The 24009-nt window shown below is 38.6% G+C and overlaps 1 protein-coding gene and 1 long non-coding RNA gene across 2 annotated transcripts in view; one reads left to right on the top strand and one right to left on the bottom strand.

The window, feature by feature from the left end:
- The window catches only part of LOC119507596, an 82504-nt gene extending 65679 nt beyond the window's left edge, over window positions 1-16825 (bottom strand). Inside the window, exon 1 of the long non-coding RNA XR_005211325.1 lies at window positions 15216-16825. This is a non-coding gene — a long non-coding RNA (uncharacterized LOC119507596). The remainder of the gene's footprint in view (window positions 1-15215) is intronic.
- Window positions 16198-24009, top strand: CDKN2AIPNL (CDKN2A interacting protein N-terminal like). The gene is made up of 3 exons (XM_037800779.1): window positions 16198-16477; window positions 17845-17944; window positions 22481-24009. The coding sequence occupies exons 1-3, from the start codon at window positions 16239-16241 to the stop codon at window positions 22490-22492; spliced, it is 351 nt and encodes a 116-aa protein (XP_037656707.1). The 5' UTR covers window positions 16198-16238; the 3' UTR covers window positions 22493-24009.

Raw genomic sequence — 24009 nt, 5'->3', positions numbered from 1 at the left:
TATATATAGTTATTGATATGTCAGATATGTTTGGTCTCACTTCTGTCTTATGTTATGTTTTTGTGATTTATTTTTGTATTTGCTCATTTTTTTATGTACTAGTGTGTGCCAGTTTGAATGTATTGTGTCCCCCAAACGCCATTATCTTTGATGTAATCTTGTGCGGGCAGACATGATCAGTTTTGATTAGATTTCCTTGAGTGTTTCTTTGGAGATGCGCCCCATCCAGCTGTGGGTGATGACTCTGATTGGCTATTTCCATGGAGCTGTGGTCCCACCCATTTAGGGTGGGCCTTGACCATTGGAGTCATATAAATGAGCTGATGGGCAGAGGGAACTCAGTTCAGCTGTGAGTGACATTTTGAAGAGGAGCTACAGCCAAGAGGGAAACTTTGAAGAAAGCACAGGAGCTGCAGATGAGAGACAGTTTGAAGACGGCCATTGAAAGCAGACTCTTGCTCCAGAGAAGCTAAGAGAGACAAATACCCCAAGTACAACTAAGAGTGACATTTTTGAGGAACAGCAGTCTAGAGAGGAACGTCCTGGGAGAAAGCCATTTTGAAACCAGAACTTTGGAGCAGACGCCAGCCAAGTGCCTTCCCAGCTAACAGAGGTTTTCCGGACACCATTGGCCATCCTCCAGTGAAGGTACTGATTGCTGATGTGCTACCTTGGACACTTTATGGCTTTAAGACTGTAACTGCATAACCAAATAAATTCCCTTTTATAAAAGCCAATCCATCTCTGGTGTTCTGCATTCTGGCAGCATTAGCAAACTAGAACATAGTGATATTTAGGAAAGTTTATATTTTTGTTCTAAAAGCAACCTTTATAAAATCCCCTTGATCCATTGTCTGTTGGCACAGTATATTTTGATTCCCTACTATAAGCAACAATAAAATTAGCTTATATTTTCATCTTCTACCCCTACCCCCTCCTCCTTCTTCAACAAATACAATTCACCATGAAAATTTAACAGTTATGAATATGCAATGCATAAAATAACACGGCAGGAATTTTCATATTAGAGAAATTACAAAGATGCAAGGAGATTTAGAAAAAAACACACTAATAAGACTTTATTTCACCTTCCTCAATCCAAAACAGATCAAGTGGTCAAAATTAAATGACAATCTAGAAGTCCAAACAATATAATAAAAAAGGTAGATATTATTGTTATATGTCAAACATGGTGCCCTAAGAATAGAGAATATGCTTTCTTACAAGTACTATGAAATGTTAGAAAACATATACATGTGCACACATGCACATACATACAAAAGATCATATATTAGGTCACAAACCAATCATCACTAAATTCTTCAAGTAAAAATAATATAGATAGCATTCTATGAGAATAATACAATAAACATTTATATTTATAACATATTCAGAAAGCAAACAAAATATATTCTTCTACCTGGGTATGTGTGTGTTTGCGGGCAGGGGCGTCTACATTAAATAATTCCAAGATCAAAGGAAAAATATGAACTGAAACCAAATAATTTTCAGAAAACAATAATAATGAACACATCATATAGCAGGATCTATGCATATAGCTAAAGCAACAATCAAAGGAAAACTCATAGCCTTAAATAATTGTACCAATACAAACTAAGGAAAAATAAGTGAATTAAATGGCTGGCTCAAAAAGCTAAAAAAAAGAATTTAAAAATGTAACAAAGGAAGCAAAAGGAAAAAATAATAAATATAATTACAGGAATTAAAGTGAAAATAAAAATATAGTATAATCTATAAATAAATAAGCCAGTTCTTAGAAAAAATTCCATATATTATGTAAGCCACAAGGTAAGTTAAACATAAAATAAAGAGAGGAAATGCACAAATACCCAAAATAAGAATTTCCAAGGAGGCACTATGCCAGAGCTAAATGTCAATAAAAGGGGGAAATAAGGGGTATGGGATTTATTCCTTCAGAAGTAATAAGAATGTTCTCATTGTTCTCATATTAACTGTAGTGTTGAATAAATAACTATGTGATTATACGAAGAGGCATTGATTGTATACTAAGAATGGATTGTATGGTGTGTGAATAAAATGGTTAAAAAAATAGGGGAGGATCCAAAAAAAAAAAGAATTTAAAAGGGAAAAACAATCACACAAACATTGGAAAACAAAAAACAAAGCAAACAATGAGATTTTGGGCAAGATTGTGGAGTATGGAGATCCAGTACTCAGGCCTTCCACCAAAACAACTATTAAACAGGCAGGTACTGTCTGAAACAACTATTTTTGAACTCCAGAGGTCAGAAGAACACTGTACAGCATCCAGGGAAGAGGGGGAGAAAGAGGCTGATAAATTATAGTAAAGAACAATAAATTGCTCTCTCCGTGTGATGGCTTCTGGCACCCAGCCCCCACTCTTGCAGCTGGCTGACATGGGGTCCAGTACTTGTCTAGCTCACTGGTGACAGAAAGGTATGCAAAAATCCTCTTTCCCAAGAACAGGGTGGGCATGGGCCAATCACTGATCATGGTTTTGATTAGCGAATTTGGATTGCTAATTTCATACCCATTAGAATGGCTGCTACTAAAGAAATGGAAAATAGGTGATAGAGAAGATGAGCAGAAATAGGAACACTCATTCATTGCTGGTGGCAATGTAAAATGGTGCAGCTGCTGTGGAAGATATTTTGGTGGTTCCTCAGAAAGCTAAGTATAGAACTACCATATGAACCAGCATTCCCACTATTAGGTATACACCCCAAAGAATCAAAAGCAGGGACTCGAACAGGTATTTGCACACCAATGTTCATAATGGCATTATTCACAACTGCCAAAAGATGGAAGCAACCCAAGTGTCCATGAGCCAATGAATGGATAAACAAAATGTGGTGTATACACACAAGGGAATATTATTCAGCCATAAAAAGGAATGAATTCCTGATACATGCAAGAACATAGATGACAATTAAAGACATCGTGTTGAGTGAAATAAGCCAGGCACAAAAGAGCAAAATATTGTACGATCTCACTGTTTTGAAACAATTAGAATAAGCAAGCTCATAGAGTCAGAATCTAGAATATGGGACACCAGGGGACAGGGTGAGGCTAGGGAGTGGTAAGTTAATGTTTAATACGTGCAGGCTTCATATTTGGAAAGAAGAAATGTTTTGGTAATGATGGTGGTGATGGTAGCACAACATTGTGAACACAATTATCAGCACTGAAATATATAACCAATTAAAAGGGCAAGTGCTGGATTGTATATATGGTAACAGAATAAAAATTAAAAAAAAATCTCTGGAACTACTCTACACAGTGAACCTGAAGTTAAACCATAGGCTTATTCATAGTACAATTGTAAAATTGTGCTATCATCAATTGTAACAAATGTTCCGTATCAATACAAGGTGTTGGTAGTGGGGTGGTATATGGGACTCTTTTATTTTATGCATGATTATTCTTTAAATCCCAACTTCTCTAAAAAAAAAAAAAAGGAAAAAACAAAAGAAAAAATATATCACAATAATAAGAAGACTTAAATAAATAAATTACCATGTTCATGGATTGGAAGACTAATATGGTTAAGATGTCAATTCTGTCCAAATTGATCTATCAATTCAACATAATACCAAATTGACATGCTGACGCTAAAATATTTTTAAATTGTGAAGTTTAACAGATATATATAACAGTGATAACTTTTAAAGTATGATTTAACAAGTAGCTAGACAGCAAATTTCAAAGAATGTTATTGGTTACAGTTTCAGAGTTTCAGTTCTTTCCTTATTGTGAAATATACGATATATACAGAAAGATGATAACTTTCAAAGTACAATTTAATGAGTAGCTATAGCACAAATTTCAAAGAATGTTATGGGTTACAGTTCCACCATTTCAATTATTTCCTTCTACCTATTCTAATACCCTGGTGATGCTAAAATTTTTTTAGAAAAACATTTGCCCCAAAACAGCCAAAATGACTTTGAAAAAGAACCCAATTGGAGGACACACATGACCTGATCTTTTATAAAAATTTTTGTGGTTATAGATATTTAAATTTCCACTTCAACCATTAATAAGTGTACAATTCAGTGGCATTAACTGCATTCACAATGTTGTGTAACCATCACTACTATCTATTTTCAAAACCTTTTTTTTTTAATCACCCCAAACAAAAACTTTGTATATATTAAGTAATAATTCCCCACTCTCCCTTCCACCTAACCCCTGGTAAACGGTAGTCTACTTTCTGCCTCTATGACTGCTTACTCTTGATATTTCACATAAGTGGACTCATACAATACATTTCCTTTTGTGTCTGGCTTATTTCACTTACCGTGTTTTCAAGGTTTATTCATGTTGTAGCAATGTATTAGAACTTCATTCTTTTTTATGGCAGAATGATAGTCTATTGCATGTATAGATCACACTTTGTTTATCCATTGTAAGAAACAAGCATTATACCTTAAAAACGCTCACCCGGTTGCAGAGGAGAAAAGAATTTATTCACAATCTTTCAAGAACGGACGCACAGCCAGACACATGCCAGGTGCCCCAAAAAAAGAACATGGGGATAGTTATATCCTACTCCTAATAAGCATGTCCCTCCCGTTTCCCCATTGGCTGGCTACTCCAGAGGTTACAGCCTATCCAAGAGAGCTAACTAGCTCCTCTTTGAGATTTTGAATTGTACAGCCTATCCAAGAGAGCTTATCCAGTTTAAATTTCCCTCTGAAAGTTCCCATCTTTGACCATACCCCCATATTCTTTTACATTCCAGTAACCCTGGTTATCTTTCCCACATAAGGAACTGGCGCTGATTCTAGACTTAGGTTACGGCACTCTCTCTCTTTTTCCTTGCCCTCACTATGGGGTTAGTTTAAGCCAGCTCTTCCATCCAATCTCGTTTCTCTCTTCTATGTGGTCTTTACGTGAAAGCTAAACTTAACCCTTTCTTACACATTTATCTGTTGACAGGCACGTGGTTTGTTTCTACTCTTTGGCTATTGTGAATAATGCTCCTATAAACATTTGTGTACAAATATCTGAGTTCTTATTTTCAGTTCTTTTGGGAATATAACCAGGAGTGGAATTGCCAGGTCATATAATTTTATATTTAATTTTTTGAGGAACTGCCAAACTGTTTTCAACTGTGTCTTCAACATTTTGTTTCCAATGGCAATGGATGATGGTCCCAGTTTTTCCCACATCTTCACCAACACTTGCTATTTTCCATTCTTTTGATAATAGCCATTCTATTATGTGTGACATGACCTGATCTAATGGCTTACTACAAAGCTACAGATGGGTTGGCAAACTATTTCCCATAGGCCAATACTGGCCTACAGTTTATTTTTGTTGGGTCCACTAGCTAAGAATGGTGTTTTCATTTTTAAGTGGTAGAAATTAAAAAACAAAACAAAACAAGGAAAATATGCAATAGGAATTGTATGTAACCCACCCTTTACAGAAAAACTTCGCTAACCACTTAGCTATACTAATCAAGACAGTATGGTTTTGGCACAAAGATAGACATATAGATCAACGGAACAGAATAGAGAGTCCAAAAGTAGACTCACACATATATTATCAACTGATTTTTTGACAAAAGTACAAAGGGAATTGAATGAGAAAAGGATAGTCTTTACAACAAATTATACTAGACCAATTAGAAATCCATATGCAAAAAGTTAACCTCAACCTATGCTGGGAGACCCTTGTCCGTGGGTCTTTCATGTATCTGTACATCTTAAGAGTTAAATACTAACTACTCTTTTGTTCCAGATTATCTTTTCAGGACATTTATATAGCAAACTTCTTAGAGATAGTATCTATCTCAGAGCAACAGGCAGGTTTGTTAACAGTATCAAAAGATAATACATTCCTCTGAAGAAAAGGTTGGACAGGTTTGCTTTCAGTCCATTATAAAAGATTCAGATTCCCTAAGCTTGAGCTTCCTCAGCTCTGACACAAATCCAGCATTTATATACAGCATATATAGCATCTATCTGGGTCCTTTTGCATAGCCCCTGTGGGACTTGGAGGACATGGGAATCAATGTAAACATAAAAGTCACGCTGCTTGCTGTGTTGGGAGTTATAAAGTCCTTTGTCTCTGACCCAGGAATCTTGCGTCTTTTGTCAGCATCCAAGAAACTGTGCCAGGCTAAATTTTTAGCTTGAGAGTAGGGTAAAATCTTAGATCTGTATGGTTCTTGACATCTACACATTACATCATTTGTAAAAATTAACTTGAAATAAATCATAGACCTAAATGTAAAACCTAAAACTAAAGACTTCTAGAAGAAAACATAGGAGAAAATCTTTGTGTCATTGGATTATGCAAAGATTTCTTACATATAAGATCAAAAAACATGAATCATAACAGAAAAAAAAATGGATCGAATGGATTTCATAAAATTTTTTTTAAACTTTTGCTCTTCAAAAGACACTGTTAAGAAGCACTGGACTGTATAGGTGAATTGGTTAAAAGGGGAAACTTTAGGTTATATATGTTACTACAATAAAAATTTAAGGATATAACATAGGACTATACAACACAGTGAACTCTACTGTAGACAAAGGACTATACTTAATAGTACAAGAATAATAATATTCTTTCATGAATTATAACAAATGTCCAACACTAATAGCAGATATTAATAAAAGGGAGGTATATGGGGGAAAAAACTAATGTAAACTATTGACAATAATTAATACTATTTTAATAATCTTTCATCAATTGTAACAAATGTAACTACTGTTAAAATATAGTACAATTATAAAAAGTGCTATCAACAATTGTAACAAATGTTCCATACCAATGCAAGGTGATAGTGGTGGGGTGGGGTATGATTGCGCATGATTGTTGTGTAAACCCACAACTTCTCTAATAAAAAAAAAGATTAAAGACACTGTTAAGAAAAATAAAAAGAGAAGCCAAAAATTAAGAGAAAATCTTTCTAAAACACATACTTGATAAAGTACTAATATGTAGAATAAAGAACTCTTATAACTCAGTAATACAAAACTAAGCAACCCAATAAATAAAGGACATTGATTGGAATGATACTTCAACAAAGAAGATATAGAGAGGGCAAATAAGCACAGGAAAAGAGTCTCAGCCTCACTAGGTATTAGTTAAATCCAATTTAAAATAATGATGATACGCCATTACACATTCCTTAGAATGTCAAAAACAAAATAAAAGAAAAACAAAAATAAATACAAAAAACTGATAATACTATATGCTGACAAGTGTGTAGAGCACTTAGAACTCTCATGTATTGCTGGTGAGAATACAAAATGGTACAGCCTCTTGAAAACTGTTCAGAAGTTTCTTATAAAGTTAAACACATCATTACCATATGTCCCAGCAATCCCACTCCTAAATAGTTACCCAAGAGAAAGACATGTCTACATCAAAATCTGTACATAAATATTCAAAATAGCTGTATTCACAATCCATAAAACTTAGAAAAATACCAAATATCCATCAATTGGTGAATGAATAAAAGAGCTCTGGTATATTCATACAACAAAACACTTCTCAGCAATAAAAAGGAACAAATAACTGACACATGCAACAACATGGATGAATCACAAAAGCATTATGTATGCTAAGTGAATGAAAAGTCAGAAAAGGCTACATACTATATGACCCATTTATATGAATTTCTGGAGAAGGTAAAATTACAGGGACAAGAAAAGGGCAATGGCTGCCAGGACCTGGGGCAGGGAGACATGGATTGACTAGAGGGGCCTGAGGAAGCCTTTCGGGGTAATAATATTTTGCATCTTGATTTTCGTGGTAGTTACAAGGCTGTATACTTTCGTTAAAATTCATAGAACTATATACCAAAAAAGGATGAATTTTTCTATATGTAATTTATACTTCAATATCCCTGATTTTAAAAAGTATGCAAAATTAAAATATACAACAATAACATGTAAGTTGGTAGTGGGGATAAATGAGGTTAAAGTGTTCTGAGGTTCTTGTCTTGCCTAGGAAAGTATGAGGGTATTGATTGACTTTAGTCTTTGGTAAGGATCCATGTTTTAAGTTTTAGGATCACTACAAAAAGAATTGAATCACAGCATATGGCTTCCAATATAATAGAAGAAAAAAAAAACTACTATCAAACAATTGAACCTTTATGAGTTCGAATCCTGACTTTGCCACTTACATAGCTGCATGACATTAGGTAGTAGTTGAAGAACCTATCTTTGCTTTTTTTTCCCTATATTGGTGTCCAATTGATTCAGTACCAATAAATGAAAAGACCTTACTTTTCCTATTGAATGCAGTGGAGCATTTTTCATAAATCAAGTGACTGTATGTGCATGGGTCTATTTCTCAATTCTATTCCATTGATCTATTCATCTATCTTGTGCCAATATCACATTGTTTTAATTACTGAGGCTTCATGTAAAGAATTGATATCTAGGAGTGTAGGTCTCCAAATTTATTCTCCTTGAAGAACATTTTGGTTATTTCAGGTCCTTTTCATTTCCACATAAAGTTTAGAATCAGTTTGTCACTTCTTACACACACACATACACACAGACCTAAACCTGCTGGGATTTTGATAGAGATTGAATTGAATTTGTAGTTTTAGATCATTTCAGGGAGATCTGACACCTTATGAATATTGAGACTTCCAAGTCATGAACATAGTATATTTCTCTATTTATTTAGGTGTTCTTTCATTTCAGCAATGTGTAGTTTTCAGTGTCAAATTCTAGGTGGAGTGAGCTCATGAAATATAAAGTGTTTTTCTATCAACCTACAAAAATAGTGAGAAAGAAAAATGCATTTCACTGGTCTCAAACATTGAAAGCATGAGGTATCAACTATCCCAAAAGGGGTGTTAACCATGATGTGCCGGACAATTTCTGCTTTGGTCATTATATTTTGACTATTCCCAAATTACTCTTTGCCAAGTGCTGATCATACTTTCTATTTTCAGACAGGAAGCTAGATGATATAAAAAGATATGGAGAAAAATAAGGCAAGGAAGGATAGGGAATGCTGGACTGGTCAAGGAAAATCTCACTGAGAAGGTGATATTTGAACAAAGAGCTGCAAGAGGTGTGGGGGCAAGTAATGTGGTTATCGCAGGAAGAACATTCCAGGCAGAGAAAACTCTGTGAGTGATAAATTTATGGAAGAACAGGAGGCAGGATAACTGGGGCAGAGGTTACAGGGAAAAGTAGTAGGAGCTGAAGTCTGGGATGAGGGTACCACACTGTGTAAGGCCCTATGAGTCATTGTGAGTGCTTTGGTTTTACTCTGAATGGGATGGGAAGATTTTAGAGGTTGTGATATGATCTGACACTTTTAACAGGATCACTCTGGCTGCTGAAGGGTGACAAGGGTCGAAAAAGGGAAAGTGATAAAGAATGAATGGAATAATCCAGGAGAGAGGATGATAGCTTGGAACAGGGTAGCAAAGATATTTAGATCCTGGATATGTTCATAAAATGAAACTGCCATGGGGTGTGAGAAAGAGAAGGATGAAACTTGAAGGTTTTTGGCCTGAGTAACTGGAAGCACAGAGTTACCATTTGTAACAAGGGAAACTGTTGGGGATGTGCTTGGGAAAGGACAATCAATAGCTCCGTTGTGGGGATGTTAATTTGTGATGCCTAACAGATATCTAAATGGAGGTGTTGAGTAGGCAGTTGGTTATAGATGTCTATAGTTCACTGAAGTGGCATGGGCTGGAAATGCAAATTTGGTAGTCAGCAATTTAGAGATGGCAAATCCAAATGACTAATCCAATCAACTATATTTAAACTTCCTAACCCCTTATGTACTGTGTTGTCCACTAGTCATTTTCAAAATCTCTTGTTCCTCTTCATCTCCATTGGTAGTGGGATGAAGGGCTAGAAGGATAAAAGTGGAGGGATTAATCACAGGAGAGAGCAATTTCACCATGGGGAAGTGTGTGTTGATATTCAGGACAGGGTTTAGAGAAAAACCAAGTCAACTCTGAGCCCCAAAACTGCACTTTGCAAGGGATAGTCATTTCAGCCTTCTCAAAACCCACAAAGTCCTGCTGGATCCTTCCTCCTCAAAAATATAGCCCTTGCTTAAGAGTAACTGTATCTAGTGGACTTCAGGGCACTGGTGCTTGGGAAGCAATCATGAATCATAATCCAGCCACTGGCCTTGATAGCTTGATCTTGATCCAGTCATCTCACTATCATGGGCCATTTCCCTCACCCTAAATAAAGAATACAAATACTTGTGCTCTGTCCATTTCTCATGAGTGCTGTGCTAAAGATAAAGATAATTGGAACAACTGAATATTAGCATGGATTAGCAAGGATGACATATATTTGTGAGATGTTCTATGTTATTATTTATTTATTTTTGTTACGTATTTTTTAATAGAATAAAGGACAAGTCCCACATGATATCTCAATAGATGCATAAAAAGCATTTGACAAAATCCAACACCCTTTCATCATAAAAATCCTCACCAAACTAGGAATAGATGGGAATTTCCTCAATCTGAAGAAGGACATCAATAAAAAGCCCACAGATAATATCTGCTTAATGATGAAAAATTGAATGCTTTTCCTCTAAGATCAGGAACAAGACAAAGATGTCTGCTCTTGCCACTTCTATCCAATATTGTAATGGAGGTTTTAGCCAGGGCGATTAGGCAAGAAAAATAAATAAAAGGCATACAGATTAGAAAAGAAGAAGTAAAACTATTTCTATTCAGAGATGACATAATCATGTAAATTGAAAATCCTAAGGATTCATACACATAGAAAAACTATTATAACTAATAAAAGAGTTCATCAAGGTTTCAGGATACCAGATCACCATACAAAAATCAATTTTATTTCTAAACACTAGCTATGAACAATCTGAAAATGAAATTAAGAAAACAATTCCATTTACAATAGCACCAAAAAGGATAAAATACTGAGGAATAGTTTTAACCAAGGAAGCTCAAGACTTGTGTAAAACATTGTCAAAAGAAATTAAAGAAGATTTAAATGAATGGAAAGACATCACAAGCTCATAGCTCAGAAGACCTAATGCTTTTGAGATGGCAATACTCCCCAAATTGATCTATGGATTCAACACAATCACTACAAAAATCTCAATGGTATTTTTTTTTTTTTTTTTTTGTAGACATGGACAAGCTGATCAGATAATTTATATGGGAATGCAAAGGACCCAAAATAGCCAAAACTATTTTGAAAGAGGAAAACAAGGTAGAAGACTCATATTTCCCAATTTTAGAACTTACCACAAAGTTACAGCAATCAATATAGTGAGGTACTCGCATAAGAATTCTATTTAATGGAATAGAATTGAGGGTACAGAAAAAAATCCATGCATTTATGGTCAGTTCATTTTTTTAAAGAATATTATTTTGTTGAAATGTTATAAAAGTTTGTATATATGTTTGAGCAAGGAAAAAAATATGCAAGGATACATATCAGGCAATTTAGATAGGTCACCCTGTGGAGAATGGTGAGGGATTGGAGATATAATAGTCAGTTGATTTTTTGACAAAGGGTGCCAAGACAATTCAATAGAGAGAGAACAGTATTTTCAAGAAAATGGTGGGTGGACAACTGGATATTCATGCATAAGAATGAAGCTAACCCCCTACCTAACACCATATGCAAAAATTAACTCAAAGTAGATCAAATATCTAAATGTAAGAGTTAAAACTGTAAAATTCTTAGAAGTCATAGATATACAGTTTCATGACCTTGGATTAGGCAATGGTTTCTTAAATATGACACAAAAAGCACAAACAACCAAAGGGGAATATAGATAAATTGGGCTTCATCAAAATTTATCAGTAAAGTGATAGAATGGGAGAAAATATTTTGCAAGTCAGGTATCTGATTAGAGTCTAGTATCCAGAATATATAAAGAACTCTTAGAACTCAAAATAAAAAGACATTTCTCCAAAGAAGTACTCAACACCATTAATCATTAGGGAAATGTAAAAAAAAATTATAATGAGATACCACTTCACACCTACTAGGATGGCTTTAATAAACAAGACAGTCAATAACAAGTGCTGGGGAGGATGTGGCAAAATTGGAAACCTCATACACTGTTGGTGGGAATGTAAAATGGTACAGGCACATTGGAAAACAGTGTGGCAGTTCCTCAAAAGGTTAAACATAGAGTTATTATATGTGGTGGTTTGAAAAGCATGTTCTTAAAATTAACTAACTGCTGTGGGTGTGGATCCATTGTAAGTAGGATATTATGGTGAGGCTACTTTAGTTAAGGTATGACCCACCTCATTTAGGATGGGTCTTAGTCCTTTTACTGGAGTCCTTTACAAACAGGATGAATACAGAGAGAGAAAGCCACAGAAGCAAGAAGCTGAAATTAACGAAACCCAGAAGAGAAGGGAGAGACCAGCAGATGTGGCCATGTGCCTTGCCATGTGGCAGATGATTCAAAGATCACTGGCAGCTGGTCTTTGGGTAGAAAGCATCACCTTGATGATGCCTTGATTTGGATATTTTCCCAGACCCTAACAATAAGTGAATAAATTCCCATTGTTCAAGCCGAACCATTTTATGGTATATTGCTGTCACGCCTAAGAGGGCATATGTAGCCAAAGGACTAAAGAAAGCACCAGACACATTCTGAGACATGAGCCTTTATTTTGGGGCTTACCCACAGGGTGGGAAGTTGTCATGATGCCCTGAAATCAGGAGCTTCTCTGAATGGATTCAGGAGCTGCTCTGAATGGCAGCAGGTTCAGAGCTCAACCTGTAAAGATACTCTGCACCTTGGGGGGGCTGAATAAGCTGGTTATAAAGACTCAACATTCCAATGGATATGAGAGCATAAGGCAGCCTTGCAAAGTAGGGAGGGATTGATTATAATCAACAAGGAGGAGGGGAGGATTATAGATTATCTTGTAGATAACAGTATCTCAGAGAGTCTGAGGGAGGAGGTAGTTATAGATTACATTTAGCACAGGAGGCCTGATTTTACAAGAATAGGTCAAACATTACCTGTCCTAGGTCAAGCAAACTGCTGTGTGCAGTCTTCAAGACACTTGGGGGCCTGGGGTTCCCACAATTGCTTTAAGCAGCCTAGGAAACTAAAACACTACATGCCCCAGTAATTCCACTCTGAGGTATATATCAAAGAGATTGAAAACATATGTCCAAATAAAAACTTGTACATGAATGTTCATCTCATCATTATTCATAATAGCCTAAAAGTGGAAACCCAAATGCCCAACAACTAACGAATGGATAAATAAAATGTGATATATCCATACAATTGAATATTATTCAATCACTAAAAGAATAAAATACTGATTCATGCTACAACATGGATGAAAACGTTGCGAAACATGAAAACATCATGCAAAGTGAAAGAAGGCAAACACAAAAGGCCACATCTTGTATGATTCCATTTACATGAAATGTTCAGAATAGGAAATCCGTAGAAACAGAAAATAAATTAATGGTTGCCCATTGCTGGAGAAAAGGGGGAATATGTAGTGAGTGCTAATGGATATGTGGTTTATTTGGGGATGATGAACACATTCTAAACTTAATTTGTGATGATGGTTTCACAACTCTGTGAATATATTAAAACAGTTGAATTGTATACTTTAATGGGTAAATTTTATATTATGTGAATTATATCTCAATTAAGGATATTAAGAAAAGACAAGGTAGGAGAAACTGATCTTTGTCTATATTAGTAAGTGCTTGGCTCTAAGAAAATCTGAACGATATAAACATATAAACAACAATCTAGAAACAATAAACTGGGCAGTTATTGGACTTACTGCAGGGTCCTGCAAAGTGTTAATACTAACTAAAGTTTTTGACTATTCCAAATGTTGAAAGTATATTAACATAATTTCACATTATAAAAAATGAACACCCATTTGTGCACTTTGGGGTTCTTATAACCTGAATGCATGTCTGAATTTGGTTATAAGTACACACATAGATGCATATGCCCCATCATAGTCAAAGATGGTGGTAAATAAAGCAGTTGCTGGATGACCACTGAGCTTTTTCACACCCCAGAGGAAGAGCTGGCTATATTGCTGGGGCTGCTGTTCACAGAGCCTGGATTCCTATTCTGGGCCACCCACTTCACTGTGCAATCAGGTGACTAAGAGTTTGGATTAAAGAACCCTCAACAAAGATAACTGTTTTCAAAGATTGGTTGGATGCAGGTGGAATGAGAATTACTTGGATCCTTGACTTTGAACATTTAGTGTTGGGAGCTTGGGAATCTGCTATTTTAACAAACTCCTCAAGAGAGGTGATCTGTGCTCAACTTTGGAAACGCCAGCTTTGGACAGCTATTCCTGACTGCTGTGGAAAAGCTGGGTCTGTCCTCAGTTTCAGAGATCCTGCTACACTCTCTGGTTGCCTGCTGTGAAGAGCATGCCTCTGCACTTTTAACTATGGTGGGATGCATTGTGTTTTCAGGCAGTCGATTTATCAGTATGCCTGGCATTTCCAACCTATATCCAGCTTCTGCCTGCTAGGAGTCCAGAACACTCCAACAGAAGCTGCAGAAGTAGAAGACAGCACATAGCTTGAGGCAGTTAGATAGGGGAGGAGGGTAGGTGAAGTGACCCTAAGACCCATAATAAGAAGTTCCTTTTGGTGAGCACACCTAGCTCTCACATACCTAGCGCTCACTTAGGTAGGTACCTGAAAAGAACCAATGAAAAGTGCAGCTCATCAATCCCTTATTAGCATAACCAGAGGGGAAAGGACCCCATCAAGTCTTTATAATGCAAGTATCCCAATCTCAGAGTCCTTCTCCTCCTTTGGAAAATTACTGCGCCCAACCCCTTCCAGCTTGTCCTTTCACATTAAGCTTTTTGGCTCCACATATTGATTAGTCCTTGAATTCTTTCCCGTGACTGAGTCAAGAACCCTCAAGGTGCCAGCCCTTGGTTGAAGTCTGGATCCCTCCAATAACTCCCGGGGCCCTCCAGCATCAAGCTCCTCCCCTGGGCCCTACTCATAATATACGACCTACATGGAATCCTAGATCCTGGATTCTAGGCCTAGCTCTGCACCCAAACCCCACATTTAATGTAGACCCATCAGGAACTCTGTTAGGTCCATAATCTCTCAAGGCTGGTGGCAGGTCAAGTAATTTCCCAGTTACTGTACTTGAATGCTTCCAGCAATGGGGAACTCACAAGTTATATACAGCAGACTCATGCCAGCTAAATATAACACCCTCAGGCTCACCTGTTCATGCCCACCAGACGCAATTATTCTGGCTCCTTTCAACATCTTTTTTGGAAATAGATGTCACTGCTCTGGTTAAAATTTCTCAGTGTTTCCTCATTCTTCTTAGTATCTAGCTGGCCTTGCTGAGCCCTGCAGCCTCATCTCCTCCACTCTTCACGCCTCTCTAGGGTCCAGCCATACAGATCTTTCCGTTCTCTTGCAGGCTCTCCTCTTGCCATGGCCTGCTCCCCTTTACTTAAGTTCTGTTCATCCCTCAGCTCTCCAGTATCACTTCCTTGGGGAAGCCTTCCCTGACCCCAAGTCTGGTTTAGGTCCTTTGCTTATTCATATTCAGCATCCTGGGCCTCTCCTTATTAATACTTGTCACCGTTGAAATTTTCCATTTACTTGAGCAATTATTTCGCTAAAGTTTGCCTCTCCCCTAAAAGGGTAAATTTCATTAGAACAGGGTTGAGTTTGCTCTCATTGTATTTCCAGCACCTAGCAAAGTGCCTGGCAGGTATTTACCAGACGAATGAATGAATGGTTAACTCGCTCCAGATGGGGTGTTAAGAGCTGCGGGAATCTATCCAGACGAACCCCGGATAGCCATACGTAATTCCTCATAACTGAGGGCATCCATGTGCAGTTCAGACCCCTCACGTTGCCCTGGACGAGGCGGTGCCCAAGGAACCCCCAGGGCCTGAAGGACACAGCGTAGTCCCTGCTGACCTCGGCTGCTCGACTGGAAGGGTGGAGACCCAACTCTCTGGTTGGGGACTTCAGTTTCCCACGGAGTCGGCCATGAATCCCCTCTACGGCCCCAGAGTAACCCGACGCCAGGCGCCGCAGGCTACCGAAGTCTGAAGGTTTAGACGCGGGGACCACAGTCCCCTCAGGCCGCCGTGCCCGGAGAGGGCGCTCTAGGCGGGTTCTCCCGAGCAGTCGCGCACCACCCGGGCCCCTCTAGTCGTGTGGCAGCGGCGCGGTGCGCGTCGGGAAGGCGGCGGGCGGGTCTTGCGCTTGGCAGCCGCTGGCGCTATGGTGGGTGGCGAGGCGGCCGCTGCGGTGGAAGAGCTGGTTTTGGGGGTGCGGCAGGCGACCGACTACGCGGAACAGTTCCGTTCCTACTCCGAGAGCGAAAAGCAATGGAAGGCCCGGATGGAGTTCATCCTCCGTCACCTTCCCGACTACCGCGACCCGCCCGACGGCGGCGGACGCCTGGACCAGCTGCTCTCCCTCTCCATGGTCTGGGCCAACCACCTTTTCCTGGGCTGCAGGTGCGGACCCCTGCCCGGTCGGCTGACCGTGTCCTCCGCCCTCAGACCCTCAGACCTCGCCCAGGGCTGATCCCTTCCCCGAACCTCTGCCCAAGGCAGAATTCGCCCCCAATCTCCAACCGTACAGGCTGGGCCTGAGGCTGATTCCCAGCTTGGCAGCCTTTGAAAGATACTTAATTTCTCTGAGCTCCCCTTCCTCATTTTGAAAATCGATTGTTGTGATGTCTACATTACTAAAGGGTGAAAAGCATCTAGTATAGGGCTGCTGTGTAAGCGAGAATAAAGTGCCAAAGCTACCATTGTTATTTTTTATTACTACTATTATTAGCTCAAACTGTCACCCTTGCAGAGGGACTTTGAAGTCAGGTAGCTCTTTTCACCTACATGGCAACCCTTCAGAGACAAACTGAGATCCCCATTTTACAGGTGTAGAAGCTGAGGCGAAGGGAAGTGATATGCCTGGGGCCTTGCTGCTTCTGGCAGGGTGGATAGATCTTACCACTTTGGGCAGGAAGTAATCTGTGTACCTTGGCTTTTTCTCCTTGCTTCCCAGCTGCTAGGTCCTGAGCAGGAACTAGCCTACCTGTCTACCTTCCCTTTGATGAAAATAACAGATGCTTTTTTGTTAAGGTCCCAAAGCCCACTGCATCCTGGTTATAGCACTAAGAGGGGAAGGGCCTGCTTTTGAAGTGCCTGACTGGATACCCTTTCTACCTCACCATAAAGGAAGTTACAAATCTGGAAGCACCTCACACCCTTTTATTTTATAGCATCCTGAAATTGTGTTAGATAATAGGATAACCCCTGGTTCTGATACCTGTTACAGCTACCTGACTGATCACATTGCCCCCTAGGCCTAAGCCACTTGGTTTTGCTTTCAGGTACTGGGGATCGTTAGAACAGGATTTGAGGAAACAATGCCAGATGCACCATCCCTTCTCACTACCTTCCAGGTGCTCCCGGGAAATCCTGGTTAACAGGATCCAAGGTTAAGCAAATGTCAGAATTGGGCAAATGAGCAAATGTCATTTTTCATTAGACTAACGTTCCATATGTTTTTTAAAAAATCAAATTTTATGTTGTTGCTCTCGTACCATATCCAAGAATATGTTCTGCCCCATGTATGGGGCTCTCTTTTTTATAAATCTCAAGATACCTGGTCTGTTGGCTTTTCTAAAGCACACTTCTGTATCCACAAGCAGAAAGAACTGATCCCTAACCATTGATGAACATGTAATAGGCTTCCCCTGCAGTATCAAATCAGTCCTCTGAGAGTTGGGTTTATAGTTCAGCAACCTGCAATTTCTTATTAATCCACAGTGACAAGTAATTCTTCCAAGGCTTTTACCTGACTTTTTATTGTGCAGTTACAACAAAGATCTTTTAGACAAGGTGATGGAAATGGCTGATGGAATTGAAGTGGAAGACCTGCCACAGTTTACTACCAGAAGTGAATTAATGAAAAAGGTAAACCGGATTTCCATGTGCATTTGATGAAATGGTGTAGAGTTAACTGCCTTCTTTTATAATTTTTAGAGAATATCATATTTTAAATGCTATTGTTTACTATCTAAAAAAGGTCTAAGCCTTTTCCTTTTTATTTTCTTATAATTATTATAAACCTTAACTAGATAACATCACAGTGTGATAAATTATGCACTGTTGGTGGAGTAACACATAACCTTAACCTCTTCAGTTTGTCTAGGAATCTTCAGTTTTGAGCACGTTGATTTTTATGTAGATGTTGGCCAGAGTGCTGAAGTTTCCTCTTGTTAGAAATTTTGTTGGTATCAGTAACTCATCCTCACCTCAACTGGTTAGGGCTAGACCAGAGTTGTTTGGCCACTCCTGCTTGCAGATGGGAATGTGGTGGGAGAAAAGTCCAGACACCACAGCTACTCCTTATTCTGCTGGAATTAGTCTGGTCTGGGAGTGTGGACTTTTTACACAGTGAGCTGTTGCCTGGAGCCTTCTTTCTGGACCCTGGGGCTGTGGAGTGTATGGCAGAAAGAACCTGAGAGCATGGGGCTGTGCATCCCAGCTGCTTTCTGGCATCACCCCTAGACATGCTTTTTCTAAATTGCCCCATCTTCTAAAGCAGCAGGATTAATTGCTTGTCTCTCAAAATTACTTTGGCACTTTAGCCAGGCCTCTTTTAAGAGTTGTTGTCATTTGTGTATCTCTTTTGTCTCCAGATTGACCTTCGTGATAGAAGAAATGCCTAAAATTTTGGTCCTTGTAATGCCCAAACCTAGTGCGGTCCTATGCCAGAGAAGATATTCAGAAAATTGTTTACTAAATTAACCAACAGCAATCGAGTAAAAAGCTTATGGCCCCTTTTTGTCCTGCCCTAAGAAACATGGGTAAGCCCATGCTTCACACCAATTGGGTCTTGTTTTGGAAGGCAGGGCTCATTGTGAGGTCCCCTTTTGTGTAGGTATCAAGGAATTAATCAGATTCTCAGTTGCCCAGAAATTACTCCAGCTCTAAACATACACCCTACTTGATTTCAGATGGTTTCCTTAAAAAATTATTCTTTAGTTTTTAATCTGGATCTGGAATCAAAAGCTTCAGGTTGGTGTTTAAGAGGCCATTTTGCTTTTAAAATCAGCTATTAGCAGGGGCCACTATTAGCCAGGGAGCTATGTGAATTGGGAGTTTGTGGCTTTATAGATCTCCTCAGGTACAACTTATAAAAATCCCCGAGTAGCCCTCCTTGGGTGACCCATAGTGGCGAGAGAAAAGCTAGATAACTGCTGACTGCCTGACTGCACCCCATGGAGCAGCAGCCAGCAAGGAATGGGGTGAACCTTCACTTCCTTACTGCTTGTGGCAGACTCTTTCCTTGCTTTTTGTTCCTAAGAGGTATTCTGCCCTCTCTCAGATTTGAGTTTCTCACATCCATTTCCCATTATACTTCTCTGTCTTGTATAGGTTCTGAAAGGTAGCTGTACTCCTTCCAGTCATGCTGGGCTATTACAGATCATGACATATGGGCTGCAAACTTTGGGAAGTTTTTTAATTGATGTGCATGTCCCAAACATTATCCATAGACCGGTGTGAAGAAATACTAGTGTTTGTGTGTTTGGGAGGGGTGTGTCTAAAGTTAAACATTGAAGGGGGATCTGGAATCTCAAAAATGTAGGGTGCCCTTGCCCTAGGATGTTCCTTCTGGAACTGATCTGAACAGTGTGAGCCTCCAGAGACGAGTTCTCAGGCATGAACCTAACATCCTTGAACCACCAATGTTGTCACTTCGCTACCTGGAAGAAGCTTTCAGGGAGGCTATAATTCCATGGCATCTTTGGACTTTGTATGCTTCAACTTCCTTTAAGTAAAATGTATGTTTTGTTAGTAACAAAGTTTTAGACTGTTGATGGCAGTGAAAATGAAATTCAGCTGAGCCTGAAAAGTGAGCTATGTAGAGGGTACATAAAGTTTTGCCAGTTGTAGAGAAGCCCATCTTGAGAATCGGTCATCTGATCTGTTTGCCATGAGAAACTTGTGTGGTGTTGAAAAATGTCTCCATCTCCATTGAAGGACAAACCTACTGGAAAGAAGGCCACTGAGACCAGGTGTTCTTTGCAGCAGTAGTGTTGTCCTGTGCCTGAGGGTTCTGCATGTAATTGAGGAGGCTGGCAAACATCTGGCAAGCCCAGAGGCAAAAAACCAATCTGGTGTTGAGCCATGCGCTTGAAATTGTCTGTTGTTCTTCTGCCCAGAATTGATCCTTAGCTCTAAAATTAGACTTTAGTTGGGTTTTAAAGCAAGTTAGCAAATAGAAATGAATCGCCTGGCATTGTTGGTATCTCAAGTCCAGACAGTGAAGATTACTTAGAGACATAAGCTCTTTAAAGTAGGATTTAAAAAATATTTTATGGCTATTCTGCAGCTTTGAGGCAGGTACATCTCTGTGGTCTGTCCAACTATTTGTTGTTCTGAGAAAAGAAATGAGTGTTGGCCTCTGACAGATGGGATTTGTCAAACAGTTGCAATGTATGGTTTTTCTTTTTAAGTAGGGGATTCAGACACAGATGTATTCAGCAAACAATTCAATTATCTAACTCTCATTCCTGGGCACCTACTAGCAGCCTTTGTGGTTGGTCTTGTATCCATTAATGAGTGATAATTAACAAAAGAGCAGCAGCTGACTCAGGAAGGGTGTCATTGCCATGATTTCCAGAGATAGTATTTCCAAGGTATCATCTTAATCAAGGAGAAAGAGTAGTGATTGACTAAGGATAAGAGGCTGTCATTATTGGCTCAGAGAAAGAAGTTTTTAACTTAATTCGTCCATTTTTCCTGAGAACATTTTCATCCCAAGAAGGAAAATGGCATTATGCAAAGTGACTATATACGAAACATGAAAGAGAAGTTTGCCTGCATTCCAGGAAGTTCTCTTTTGAGCATTATGTGCACTTTTGGCAACCTCTGAGATCACAGAGCAGCCACTCTCTTGGTGGAAGGACTTCTGATTCTACAGTAGCAAATACTGGTATTTTAAAAAGAAAAAAATATCGGCCTGTCAGATTAAATTGGAGGACGTCTTGCATCCCAGGATAAATGCTCAGTGGCACTGTCTTTTTCCCTTTATCCACTACAAATAGAAAAAGGAAAGCAGTGTTCAACCCCACAGGCCAGTCTTGCTGCCAGGTGGACTCGGTAATGCCAGGGCCCAGGATGACTGGATCATCCCAACGCTGTGTGGATGACATCTTTTGATGTCATCTGTACTCACAGTGGCCAAATTGAGTGGCAATTTTTTGTGCTGTTGTTGTCTTTGGTCTCTACTATCAGAAATTTGAGAGACAGCTTGGGATTCCTTTTTTTTTTTTTTTTTTCCTATTTTTAAGTTTTAATTACATATTATCAGTCCAACAAAATAAACTATGGGGTTTTTAAAGTTTGACTTTCTTAGTTAGAAAGTGTGAAGTTTTATTTTTATAGTACAAAAAATAAAACGGGCTCTTTCAGCCAATTCAACTTATGGCATGGCAATTATATTTGTGCCTAACTTACTTTTGTATATTTCATTATGCATAGCAGTCATGCATATGGTTTTGTTTGTTTGTTTGTTTTTAATTCAGTTTTATTGAGATATATTCACATACCATACAATCATCCATGGTGTACAATCAGCTGTTCACAGTACCATCTTATAGTTGTGCTTAGGGGGATTCTTTTAGTCTCTGAACCAAAGAAGGTTTCTCTGGAAGATAACTGAATTCTCCTAAAAGGAGAAAGACTTCTTGTATTTTGCTTTTGCTGAGGATTTTAGTTTGTTTTTCATCTCAAAAAGACTGGAGTGACTGGCTTAGATAGGAAATAGGCCATACCTTGAAAACTCTGATTACTAAAAAGACTCTCAGATTGATTCACTCCCACTGCTAAATGTTAAGGAAACCCATTCAAATACAAGGTGACAGCCAAAGTGATTTCTTCACGCCCTGCTTAAAAGTTGTCTAAAGCCAAGTTTGAATTTACCAAAGGTGTTAAGAGAGTACCCAAAAAGAATATATCTGCTTCAACTCGCCACTATTTGCAGACATGCTTTTACAGTTTCTAATAGTGTGAAATCCAGAAATATATAACCTTCACATCTCCTAAATATCCTGACTCAATGTGAAATGTTGTGAATTACTACCTGAATTCCACTGTTTTAATTTAGAACAATAAGTGTTTGTGTGATTCTGCTTTTAGAATCCTTCATTGTAGAACATGCCAGGAAAAAAGTTGTATTTTAAATATTTCTGGTATCACTTTAAATTGTGAACATTTATAGATCACAGGTGACAAGACAAGAAAATTAGATTCTGGCTTCTAAATGGATGGTGTGGTCAGTGTTTTGCTGAATTTTCTGTGTAGTAAAATACTAATAATTTCCAAAATTACCATCTGGGTAGTACATAAATATGGCATCACTGCAGTATTTTAAGAAAATGAATTTGCTTCACTGGACTACATGGTTACATAATTTTTTTTCTTTTTTCTTTTGTTGTCCAGCATCAAAGCTAAAGAAGATTTATCACATTTCATCATCACCTGCAGGCTCAGAAAGGAGACTGCGGTGAATGTGACATTGATCAGTGTCCCTCTCAAGACTCCTAGTATTACCCACCCAAAGGAGGAGTGGCAGCTGGAGTGAAAAGGAATCTATCTAGATTGACTTTTTAAAAAGTTCTCATTCTTCTAGTAGCTATCACTGTAAAAGTTTGCATGGACATTCATGTGTTTGTAATATAAGTCTATCAAGATTGTAGAAGTCCTGTTCTTTATTTTCAGTTTTTAAATGTCAAACTTTTATGGAAAGTGCCTGATTTTTAACTGTTAATGTAGTATGGGGATATGAATTTTATTGATTTGGATTTTTCACCAATGTACCTTTAAGTGTGATTCAATTTTATGAACTTTCCCCTTCACACTGAGGTAAAACATCCTTTATTTCCTATTTTCTACCTGAAATTTATGCCACACACACACACACACACACACACACATATCCCATCTCTTTATTCCCCCCTTTTCTTTTTTTTTTTTGTTGGGAATCAAATCATAGGACTTAAAAGGGTCCCTGAGGTACCCACCAATTCATAGAAAGAGGCATCCTACTGAAAAGCATCTGGCCTTATTTTGTTAAACTCATTCACACGAGATTCTGCAGCTTTGCCCAGCCAGCCAGCCAATTTGTAGATTCTCTAGAAGGTATCCCAGGCTGTTAAGTAAAACCCACATCCTGTTTTTTTTTTTTCCTAGGGAGAGCTTGAAGCTTGGGTCTTCTAGACTTCAGGTACTGCCTTGCACATAGCCCCTCAGGAAATACTCTAAGCAGCATCCTGCTTTGCTCTGAAATTATGGTATTCATTTTCCCCTTTTTAGTGTATCTGTTTTTCATCTCATCCCCTGTTCCTTTCTTATTTAATACCCACCATTAACTAAATACCTTCAGGCATAAATACTGGGAGAGAGGCTTCATTTGGGGGACACAATTTAACAGTCAGCCGCAGCAGGATTCACTCATTCAGTGCCAGGCACTGTGCTTGGTACTGGGGATGGTGACAAATAAAACATAGACCCTGCCTTAGCTTAATTTACTGGTGACTATGGGTAACTGTAAAAGTAATTCATTGTGCCAGAAGTGCTTGAGAGGAGAGCTGCTTGTGGGAGCATGGTGTCTGGGGACAGAGAAGTTGGACAAGACTCTTGCCTATGTCTTGAGACTTAGGCCAGGCAGCATGCTTTGGATGGGCCACATTCCTGCATGACTTCTAGCTCCCATTTCCCTAGTAACTACTAGGATGGACTGAGCAGAGGTCAAGGACTTGGAATCTGCCTCTGATCTGTGACCTTGGACAAGCGACTTCTCTCCCCTGAGCTCACCTCAAAAATGGAGATCATAGAAAGATATACCACAAAGAGCTATGATGGCGAGGACTAATTAAGAGTAAATATGCTCAACAAGCCTTAATCTATTCTTTTCCTCAAATGTAAACCAGCCTTTTTCCATTTTGATTATCTGCTTAAAATACAAAGTG

The sequence above is a fragment of the Choloepus didactylus genome, chromosome 13 (assembly GCF_015220235.1).
Source record: "Choloepus didactylus isolate mChoDid1 chromosome 13, mChoDid1.pri, whole genome shotgun sequence".
In the NCBI taxonomy this organism is placed as follows: domain Eukaryota; kingdom Metazoa; phylum Chordata; class Mammalia; order Pilosa; family Megalonychidae; genus Choloepus; species Choloepus didactylus.
The sequence above is the reverse complement of the archived record's forward strand: the minus strand, read 5'-3'. Positions and strand labels throughout refer to the sequence as shown.